This window comes from Phytophthora cinnamomi (assembly GCF_018691715.1).
Source record: "Phytophthora cinnamomi strain GKB4 chromosome Unknown Contig56, whole genome shotgun sequence".
Taxonomy (NCBI): Eukaryota; Oomycota; class Peronosporomycetes; order Peronosporales; family Peronosporaceae; genus Phytophthora; species Phytophthora cinnamomi.
In genome coordinates this window covers 923740-935237 of record NW_027150989.1, presented here as the reverse complement: position 1 = coordinate 935237, position 11498 = coordinate 923740, and the positions used below count along the sequence as shown (strand labels likewise).

Sequence of the window (11498 nt, the reverse complement as noted above, 5' to 3'; positions counted from 1 at the left end):
GTGAGAGCCGCCATGCGCAGGTTGGGACTCATACTGTACGGCTGCGCGGCAAGTGTCGAGGTCTCTCTTGAGGACTGCACGGGTGTCCACGGCACGCTTGGCAAATAGCTTGGGAAATGGTGTACACCATCATTTCCCATCCTACATCCTACTTGGAAGTTTTTGCAAGCCAAGGTGCAAATGACTAGTCCATGTAATTTTTAATTTAAGGCAACGCTTTCTGGCGATTCCGCGCTGAAAACACCTACAATCTTATCTACCGGTAGACATCCTTCACTGAGCACTTCGTCCAATTTAGCCGCTGGCAGCTCAGGATAGAAGTGGTTGATAGTCTTTTCGATATCATTGTAAGCAACAAAATGGCCCGAGACGTTTACATTGTGTGACGTAGGGTAGGATGAAACAGCGTGCGGCTTTACCTGACGACCTTCGTCGCCTTGAACGTCGGCGCTGCGTACGAGCCATCGGATGGCAAAATGAGCTCCGAAACATACAGTTCGGGGCTAACTTAGGGTGCACGGAGGTCATTCCCTGATTGGCTATATCACTGCTGTATGCCATAACATATAGAAGGGGATAGGAATAACATAAGTTATTAATAATAGTGTAGTGGAGGAAATCTCCAGCTAGCAGCTTCAGCACCAACTGGTCGCAGTCGATAACGGCAAACGTGATGACTGCGACAACAAACGTGTGCATAACGAAAAGCAAGCTGAGCGTAACGTAAAGCTGGTGACCAGCAAGAAATCCAGTGCGCCATAACGACAAACTTGATGACTAGCTAACGATAACCTAGATTACAGTAGCTGCGGCTTCATTAATTAGCAGGATCCACAGCACTAGGAGTACCTCGTATCCTATTCACTTTGCTATTTACCTTTGGCAATACACTACGGCTAAACTTCCGGGAGCCTCGCCGTCTCCCCCAGCGTGTCTTCGGCAGCAGCAAAAAGCACATTTTTGACACCTGAAAGCTATACAATGTCATTACAAATGCGTTCATCAAGTTTGAGTGACGTAATGGATACTTGTTGAGCCCAGAGGTGGCCAACGTCTCGGTCTGCATTATTACATAGTGGGGTGTCAAAATGCTGTAGCACAGGTTTGCAAATTGCCTGAAAAGTGCTCCGGATGTTTTTGCAAGTCATGAAAAATGTGGTTCTTTCTTGAAATCGCCAGAAAACGTAGCCTTAAATTAAAAATTGCATGGACCAGTCGGTTTGTAAAACTTGCAAGTAGGGTGGTACTAGTATATTATAAATCACCGTAGGTGTCGTGTCGCATGAGACACGCCAAAAAAGGTTCCGTAACTTTGTAGAAGGACACCTCGCGCGCCCTGAAATATCATATGTCTGCATTTTATGCTTTATCAAGGAGACTCGCGAAATTAATTGGGCACCCCGCTCAGCGTGCCCAAAAACAAAGCAAGCACTTGGAATCCAAGCGTAGAGCTCAGTGAACAACCCTAAAATTATCATCCTGTCCAATGGGATATCATTATTGTTTTTTTCTTGTTTTGAATTAGCACTGTTTTTCTTCGAACTTAGCGATTTTCGAGTTTGTTAGTCATGCAATCAGTGTCGTGCTTACATCGTCCCGTCGAAGTTTTTTTTTAAATGAGTTTTGGTCGTTTATATGCTGATATTTCACCAAGTGACAAGAGTTATAAAATAATTTTGAGATAACTATGAGGCAGGATGTCACCGTGTTTACGCATGTGTAGAGTATATACTCGTGTGCCATTCTTATCATAGTCATGCGAGCTCCCCCTACTATTGGCCAGTATGCATTTCTAAGGATATGTGGGGCTATTACAAAGGACATTCGGTAGCATTGATGTTTACATGTGCCCCCCCCGACGGAGATGGAGAGCACGAGTGTGACGGGATTGGTCAAAAGTCACACAAATAGCCTATCTACACAACTCAATTTGTTGTCCATTCGATTTGCAGAGTTGCTGCTGTATCTATCGAGGATAATTTTTAGGATCAGTCTCAGGAGAGCAATCGCTCCGTAATCGACCCCAAGCAGAGCCAATGCAGAGCCCTTACTGTTCAAGGGCTGCAGCGTCCATTGCCTCTAGTCTCATTCTGAAAATTGCTTTCTACCACTCAAGCCGACATTTCCAACTCCATGCGCTCGTTCGTCACCCTGTCCGTGGTGGTAGCCCTCTTCGCAAGCAGCGAAGCTCTCTCGCAGGGGGCAATCTCCAGCCAAGTCAAGATCGCCAAATTGGCTTCAACCGATGTATTGAGCTCGATTGATGCCGCGCAAGCGAACGGCAAGAGTAAACGCTTCCTACGGGCCAGCAAGACGACCGATGCCGATGATGAAGAAGAGAGAACATGGGCACGCATTAACGACAATGACCTCACGAAAGAGGAAGCAATGGTGTACCTGGGTGATTATCTTGCCCAAAAAAGATCCGTCGACTACGTTGCGAAGCAGATGAAGTTGTTTGGTTTGTCGGAGAAAGACATGATGAGCCACATCAACTGGGACGCCCTCCTTGAGTACCAGCGCATGAACTTCCACGCAAAAACTGGTCACCACTTGCCGCAGCGTGTCTAAATACTGGTCAGTTGTTTGGTCTACCACCACCCGCTTCCACACACCAACTTCTACAACCATCGGTAGAAGTGTCCCTAGAGATATCAGCAGCAGATCACTCGATTTTGTTATTCGCCCATAGGTTAACGGAAACATTGAGCACGAGAGCAACACAACATATCTTCCGTTTTTTAATCTGTAGTAGTTCACTGGCCGACATTCGAATAAGACGGATACATGTTGCAGACAGAGCTAGGTCATCAAGGACGGGAGGAAGAAGGCAAAACCGAAATCCCAACCATAAAGAACGGCTTATCTTAACAGGGAGTCTCTCGAAGAACTGGGCACGCCTTGGGGCTTTTGCAAAATGAGAAAATCCGGAAAATGCCCAATCGATACCAAACCTTCACCACACACTCTCTCATACGTTTTAAGCAACTTCGCAAAACGAATTCTCCCAAACATGTTTTGTTCATCTTCATATCGCCTTCCACATAAACTATAGTGTTTTCCATATTAGGGGTTGTCAATTGTGCAGCAGCAAGTAGATTTTTTTTTTGGCGACTCTTCGCGAAATCCATTTTACGCCAATCACGAGACGATTAATCGCCAGCAAAAAGCATCGATTTTTGTGCAGGTAGCAAAAAGCACTCTCAGCCAATCAGATGGCCGCAAAAAAAATCTGGTCTTGCTGCAAATTTTGTTTTTGCTTGCTGCTGCACAATTGACAACCCCTACTAAGCGCGGCGATTCCAAAGGCCATGTCCAAATTGGTGTGTCGTTCGTGTGGTAGAAAAAGACAATGTCCAAATTCGGGGACCCGGGTGGTGGACCCGGGGGGGAGGCGCAGTTCGAAGGTTGAAACAAACGACATATAGACTGAAAAGGAATAGATTAATTGGTATTAAAAGATCGCAAAACGGCAGCGGATAGATCGCATAACTGTTTTTTTCTTCTTGCAATGCCGATGTTGGTGGCTTGGACCACTGAGCAAGGATAGGAGTAAAGGGAGATAAAGTCGAGAAAGCCGAACGAGAAACGACGCAAGAAACCAACAGTGTAATGGTACTAGCGCTCACGATGGAAAATTGAAGAGTGACATTGAGTTTTAACTGTCGCTAGCATGTTGCTGCACTACCCTGTTGTAGCTACGTCCGCTAAACTATTGACAAAAACTTCTTCTCAACTGTCATTGGTCAAGTTATCAATTGACGTGTACGCCAAATGTACCAATTGATAATTTACGTATGAAGAAATTGACGAATCATGCATAGTTACATGAATCCGTTACAAACAGGTATGTTTGCTGGGTCTTATCGATGATTCTGACCGACAACTTCCATTCGACAACAACCATAGATTCCAGTGTCTCCCCTTGCACTTTATAAATGGTAGAAGCGACCGCAGAAATGATAGGGACGTAGGTGTTCACGGGCTCGTCGAGAGGAATTTCCATAATTCAACCTTAAGGCCGGTTCTCAACCAAAGCGTTTTTCTCGACGCGTGCGTTACATGCGTGCCCTACCCCGTATGCTTGGTTGAGAATGAAACTGACCAAATTTGATTGGCCCAGTGTTTGATCAATATTATCCAATCATTGTACTGTTACTCTGTGTGATCTACGTGTGGTTCACGACTCAACAATATCTGAAGCGCTGACCAAGACTCCCCCGTCCGGCAATGGGGAGCGAAGCTGGTCCAACCCACCAAGCCCCTGAAGAGTCTCTTGAAAGCTGAATCTCTAAGTAGCGTAGAAGCATGCACTCGCCACGAAGTCCGCTCTCGAACTGTTGGATTTTTTTTTTCGTGCTGCTTGGTGTCGCTTGATGGCTACCAAACAAACCAGAAGGCCGCACAGCTCATCTGCAGCTTTCCAGCGATGCCGTTACCTTGCGGTGGGGGTGAAGCGCGGGGGAGAAGCACGTCGAAGCCGGACCGACGCCATGTTAGAGGAGGGGGAGTGCTTTGAGGGGGAATGCAAATAATGCAGTGCACTGATTGGCCAAAAGTTGTTAACGCTTGCCAACGCATGCGTTGTGCAGTATCATTTTTGTAACGTCCTGTTAACCAATCAGATCACAAAGTGTCCGAAAACGCATGCGTCCGCCTCGGTTGAGAACCGGCCTAAGCACTGAAATATGCTTTTAAGATGGTGACAATCGCTTCTTACTGCCTCAAATCAGTAGACGATACTAGTACTATGATTATAGAAAATTAAGTTCAATGTGATGTGATATGATATCGATAATACTATATGTAGTAAAGAGCTGATTCTGAGGTAGCCTTCTTCGTTACAGTTGAAGACGTATGCATTGGAAAGCCCCATGTACTGGCTGGCAATGTGAGACGTATGTGTTGGAAATCTCCATTTACTGGCTGCCAATGTGAGTTATCGGTGAACATTCTGGCAATATGCGACCTCATAACCTGCGTACATTATTTTATGAATCTGAACAAGACTGGCTCAGCTTCTGCAGCATCACTATCATCTACATTATACAAGCTGCATTGCGAAGGAGGTGTGCGTCATATCGCGGTACAGGCACTGCCTGTTGTCGATCCACAACTTGATCATCATCCACTTGCACCACAAAATCCTCGCGACGTACCCCAGCAACACCACATCTATATTCACGGAGTCATGGATACAAATAAAAATTAATTAAGCAAATGCTTTGCAAACGAAATGCAGCCTACAAACATCTGAAGTCCTCGCTATTTATATTCAGTATCAAGAAGACTGCTTCATTGTCGTGCCAAGACATGAAGTGATAACAGTACCCTTGATTGGAAAATGAATTGTATACTGCGCATCCTTTAGAATACCAAACAGGTTGATGACTATTGCTAGAATTATTACATTTTAATATTCACGAAACTCATTTGCAAAGAAACCGGCCTGGTGGAAGTAGTGAGCGGGCGGCGCAGCCGGTGCGCTGGCGGCATCAGGAAGACGCACTCGCCCTGCAGCGACGAGAACCGCACGTCCTTCATGGCCCACGAGTTGTCGAATGCCGAAGTAGACGTAGCTCTCTGGACGACTGCAGGCGCTGTTGATGTTTAAACCGCCCTGTATTCCAGAGATGGCTGGTGTTGCACCTATGTTACTCGGTGACATCCCTGGAGTAGGAGAATGTTGCACCAATGTTACTTGATGACATCCGAAAAACAGCCCCAAACGATTCGAACTGCGAATTGGTGTTTATTTGGAGTGGCACGCAAGATTGGGCCTTCGCAGGATCGACATCAGCCCAGGCAACAAGAGGGACCTCGTTGCTTATATAAGCAATTCAACGCGAGCATCATGACCAACCGTTCCTCCTCAGTTCATGAAAGAATTAGACGGTGGCAAAACAGGGTATGAAGAGAAAAATTGATTCCTACGTCGCGCAGTACGAATGATTCAACACCCGAAAATAATCTAATGGGTGCCTACCATAAATACATTAAACGTCAGTCATATCTGCAGCAGATATGACAGGTTTTAAAAAGATATATATCGACATAGCGCTCGGAAGCTCCACCGCAATTACCTTACATGTGTCACTTGTGTCTGCTTGATGTCGCCCTGAAGCATGTAACTGCAATAGCCGTTTGATGGCTCTGAAAATGTACCCGTCACTTCACACCGGACACCTCCAACGCCGCACCCCTTCCAGATTTCATCACTTTCGGATTTGGCGCACCTCGGGCACCCGTGCCGAAGCGATGGCTGCAGCGGACGTCGATGCGCTGGTGGTGCTGACTGGTGCCTTTCTCAGACAGGAGGAAGCGCTGCACGAGGTGCTCAGGGAGGTGTACAACAAGCTGGTGGGGGAGGCGTGGAAAATAGCCATGCGAAGCCGACACGACCTGACTACCCAGTGCCTGGACACGCCAAACGGCTCCGCGTGGAAGATGCTGTACACGTACGGCAGCGACATCAATTTCCTGAACGCGACGAGCTTAACCAGGTATGATGTTATCTTAGTGTCGCTAATGTTCTGCGCTACATCTAAGACGTGCACGTTATCAGGTCTGCTTTCGACCAGCTACTGCGGCGGTTTCGCCGCTTCTACTACATTCCACGCAGCACGTCACGTGGGCGCCCCCACGAAGCTACGCCACTACCACCAGATCCTGGGCCTGGTCCTGTGCTTCTACGTTGGATCGATGGAGCAGAGCTCCCTGTGTATGATGTTCGGTGCTCCGCCGAGCACCATATCGAGAACACTACGCCATGCAGAGAAGGCACTAGCAGGTGCGTTGGACGGCTACGCCCCGGTAAGGATCTCGTAGCCGTCCCCCTCTCGCCAAGCCGAATTGGCACAGCTCGTGGAAGCCCGCGAGCCACTTCTCAAGCACACGTTCGGCTTCATTGATGGGAAGAACTTCAAGGTTAGTTTCACTTTGCAAAACTGTTATTTGCTTAAAGAGAAATACAACGTACTAATAACTAATACTTTAGGTCCAACAGCCTTCAAATGCAGACTTGCAAAATGCCATGGGTAACGGGTGGTTGCACACGGTATTCGTGACTGGTACGATCTGCTTTGCAGCCGATGGCTGCATCATTTGGTGCAAGCATAATTGCCCCGGGTCATGGAACGGCTCGGACACCTCGTTCGGCTTCAGAACTAAGTTACTCGACCCCACGTACTGCCCCGACGCACGTATGAACGTGGTATCGGACTCCGCATTTCCATGGTCGACCGCCATGGTCGGTCGCATCCTGACACCGCTCAAAGATGGAGATCTCGAGAGAATTCTGCCGTCGCTGAGAAGCTCTGCGCGGACGCTTCACAACGCCATCACTTCGGTACGGCAGGCGGCGGAGTGGGGGATGGGGAGCATGCAGAAGGTATACAGTCGCCTTAATCTCCCGCTGCCGTACGACCCCATTCTTCGCGGCCGCAGAATCAACAACGCCTTCAGAATGGCTAGTACCGTGTCCGCACGGTCGGCATCTCGCAGATACGCACGACGTTTTCAGGCGACATGGAGCTGTCGCTATCAAACGCGTAGAGTCCAAGCTAGCATTGTTTGTAATGAACCAAAAATATATTTCTCTTTGTAGTTGATTTGAACGGTATCGTCGGCTACAACAGCAACTTGTTGTTAACGTTTTGCATGAGGGTAGATGCAATATGATGAACGCGCTAGTGGATCATGAAGTTCTAGCACGCATGCTAGAATGTCATGAAGTTATTATGCAAACGGTAGAAGATCATGAACAACACGTTTGGTTTGGGAGGTTTAGTGGTAAGTGACAAATTCAAAGGAACTGCAAAGTAAATGGTTAGCCTCGCTTTGATGATCACGTATGACATCTGAACTTGTCAATCTCCACTCACTCCTTCTTGGTCAACGCACCAATCAATAGGAGCAGATCTTGAGTACGGTCACGCGCTTCTTCACGATCACGGCATGCACGGCCTTCTCTTTCCAGTGTTTCCTCACGGCGGCGTTCCTCGGCTTCCGCCTTTGCTTCTAGAAGCCGAGCCTCGTTTTCCGCTTTTTCATCACGGCGACGCCGTTCCTCGTCCGCACGACTAGCCTCCGTCTTTCGATCACTCTCCTCACACAGCAGCAAAAGCGTCTCGAGGATGCGTCCTCGCATGCTGTGGGAACTACCCTCTAAACCATTCAGCTTTGTCTTGAGAGAGGTGGTGGCCCTCATCGCGGGAATGCGCTTGGCTTTGGCGTAGCTGGCCTCGACCGTGTCCCTGTCGTCTTCGCGAGTGCGCTTTGCACCCACAGTGTCGCGGAAACTAGACAAATCTCCACCCCCAAGGCGATTCGAGGCCTTTTGAAGCTTCGAGTACTTGGCCCCTTCGAGGTCGTCGTGGTTGACGGTGCCGACACCTTGCACCAATGGCCGCAGCGACGGTAACGAAGGTTCGCCACCGGTGGCGTTGGCATCCCCCTTGCGGGGTTGTGGTAAGCCTCCACAACCAAAGCGTCGTGTAGCCGGCATTGCTCGGGCAGGAGCAGAACGTGGCGTGCGGGAATCGCCATCCTGAGCTTCCGCACACATCGGCGAAGTGAGCAGGTCTTGGAACTCGCCACGGTTCAATGAACGGCTGGAAGCCGTCGACACCTCCTCGACCGACCCGTCGGAGCCCGGTGACTCGGTGAGCCCATATACGGTCACGGTGGCTTCACGAGGTACACGCAAACCTTCGCCGTCGACGTCCTCGTAGAAGGAGTCATCCGGATCAACGTCAAAGCAGAAGTCGGGCTGGTCGATATCGGCCTCGTCGTCCATCTCAACGACCTTGGCCTTGTCGTCGATGGCCTGCTTCGCCTGCTTGGCCTTCTTTATGTGAGCGGGCATTTCCTGGACACCGGTCGGCTTCCGAGTGCTGTGTAGCACCTTGAACTTGCGTCGCAAGCTCTCGAAATCTCTCTCAGGCGAACCTCTTAGGCGATTGGCGTTGTACGACATTTGCAAGCGTTCCCACGCGTCCCTGCCCAGAGGTAGAAGCTTCTCAACGAGCATCAGGAGGCGGTCGATATCGGCCATCGTGTAGTTAGTGATCCCAGTGTGCTTCGGAATCTACACACTCTCACATCAATACAATATCAGCCACGTTGCATATGTGCATGGACGGCCGTCTTGAGTCAGTGTACCGGGTGTTCAGGTTGGAGGCGAATGGTGGAGCCGCGCGTGAAGGGGTGAACTGCTTGGAGCGTAATAAAAGGGAAAGTGAGAGCCGACGACAGCTTCGCCCCGCCAGTGCTTTGACTGGAGTGCTGTCTTCTCCACCACCCATGCACGTAGAGGCTTGAGATGTAAGCTAGCTTCACTGAGGTGCGCGCGAAATCTGTGCGCGCAAATAGCAAGTCATCATGCGTGAAATCTTCGAAGCTTCGATAGGCCCATCAACACGTTGTTGGCGCGAAGGTTGGCGCGACAGTACTTTGCTCTTCCCAGCTCGTTGTTGATGCGAAACTACATTGAACCATTCTGACAATGCATTGCAATTACCATCAACCAACAGACCGCTAACCGTTAATCACAAAGCAATTGTTCATTTGTTCACAATACACGCACCTACGCAAATACCAACATCGCCGCCTTGTTCGCTCTTTCACCTTGCTCTCTCCTTCATAACTCTCGCTACTACATCTTGTTTGCTGCTCACGCCTTCACCTTCTCATGGATCTTGCGCATCTTGAATGTCCCGGTGGCGGCATCCACTCAGTCCGCACCGACATACAAACCACAAGTCATCGCCATAGTCGACAGTTGTGGTGTCGAGAAATGCAGCCGAGACAGGGTGCGCAGAAGACTCGAGGCGCCGGCGCCGACTGGCAATTCACAACCCATCGCCAGTCATTGGACCAAACCCCCCGATCGCTGATTGGCCTAAATAGACCGGTGACGATGACTCGTCGACGGTCCCAAGTCAAGCGCGGGCGGTTGCAGCTCGCTAAGTACGGTGCGAACCTACTGGCAAGATCCGAACCTATGAGTCATCGGCGCCTGTCCCGAGTCGTCGGTGGCGTTTCAACGGCCGTTTGAGTCGTCGGTAACGCCGCCACGTCGCAGAGAAAGCGCCGAAGAGTCGTGAGTTACAACTGGCGGTCCAAAAACGGACGCGTTTATACTTGATATTTGTATTGATCGATAGGAAACTTAAGAGAAGACAAGATAAGCCTTCGGGCAACAATAACAGAACAGCTTTTCCTCCCAACCACGCAAGGGCGACACCGGTGCCTGCAGTGAACGACCTGCAGCTCAAGGTAAACCTGGTAGGTAGGGTTATGACTGTCGGTGGGCACATCTACTAGTGTAGCGTGTGTGCATCCCTGGCAGAGCCAAGAGTTAGTGGCCGGTGTATTGGTAGCGACGAGTCGTCGCCAGGAACTGGAGGAGCGAGAGCGCACTCCATTTATTTCTTCCCGCCGGAGTATAGCTCCGGCACCCTCGTATCACGCCGTAAAAGGCCGGGACCCTTCCTTCTGAGCGCCTGCGAGGTATATTTTGTGTGTGAGGGCGTGCTAGCCTTTGCTCGTGGCTAGTGACGCTGAGCCTTCCGTCGGTCGACTAGCGGAAGCTCGGTACACAGGGGAAACATCAACCCGGTGCAAGGGAAAGTTCCTGGACCTTCAGGTTCTAACCCTAACAAGCCCATTGAGTCTTCGGTGACTTGGTGGGTGTTGTTGGTGGGGCAAGTGTGCCATATATAATTTAGCGCGTGTTCCTACACGACAACTGGTGCCGCGACCCGGGATTGGTGTGACATTCTGTGTTTCGTGCAACGGCAGGTTGATCGACTTTACGAGCAGCAACCAAGAGAAGCAGCGAAGAAGAAGAAGAAAAAGAAGAAGACGAGAAGAAGAATGGCGAAAGGATCACGTTCAGCGGTACCAGCAACCCCAATGAAGACTGGCGGAACGAGTGGCGACGACTCGACTGCGGCCCTGATCACGCCGCACCGCGACTTGATTGCTGAGCGGACTGTCAGCTTCGACGGCTCGATGACTGGATCCGACGCCAAGGACGAAGAAATGGATGAAGACTACGAAAATTACCTGGAGGAGAAGGCGTCTGCGCCAGCGGTGGTGACACCCGATACTCCAGAAGATGCAGTGCTATCTGCCGGACGCAGGGTGGGCACGCGTTCGTTGTCGGGAAACCTCGCGGTTGAGCTTGACGATGACGCGCGCTCCGTGACGCGAAACCTCGCGGATGAACTGGATGATGTGGATGGCCCAGGGCCACCGTATGACGACTTGGAAGACTTGGAAGACGCCACAGACGCCTCAAGGCCACTGGTCTTGACGACGCAAGTGACCGAGCAAACCTCCGGCAACCGGCCGCCACTCAACGATGACACGCCGGCGGCCAACAAGGTTTTCGGTCGCCTCTACGAAGAGATGAAGAAGAGCGACTGGGGTGAGCTATTCGAGCCAACGATGACTCGCCGAGCGGTCTGGGCCGATTTGTGTCACGAGTTGGC

General features: G+C 50.1%; 2 protein-coding genes across 2 annotated transcripts; one reads left to right on the top strand and one right to left on the bottom strand.

Moving 5' to 3' along the window:
* Positions 1 to 2133: 2133 nt before the first annotated feature.
* On the top strand, positions 2134 to 2571 carry IUM83_14918 (putative secreted RxLR effector protein; the record flags this gene model as incomplete). The annotated part of the gene is made up of 1 exon (XM_067939695.1): positions 2134 to 2571. The coding sequence occupies one exon, from the start codon at positions 2134 to 2136 to the stop codon at positions 2569 to 2571; it is 438 nt and encodes a 145-aa protein (XP_067787889.1).
* Positions 2572 to 7879: 5308 nt separating this feature from the next.
* IUM83_14917 (Histone-lysine N-methyltransferase) lies at positions 7880 to 8866 on the bottom strand (the record flags this gene model as incomplete). The annotated part of the gene is made up of 1 exon (XM_067939694.1): positions 7880 to 8866. The coding sequence occupies one exon, from the start codon at positions 8864 to 8866 to the stop codon at positions 7880 to 7882; it is 987 nt and encodes a 328-aa protein (XP_067787870.1).
* Between the last annotated feature and the right edge of the window lie 2632 nt (positions 8867 to 11498).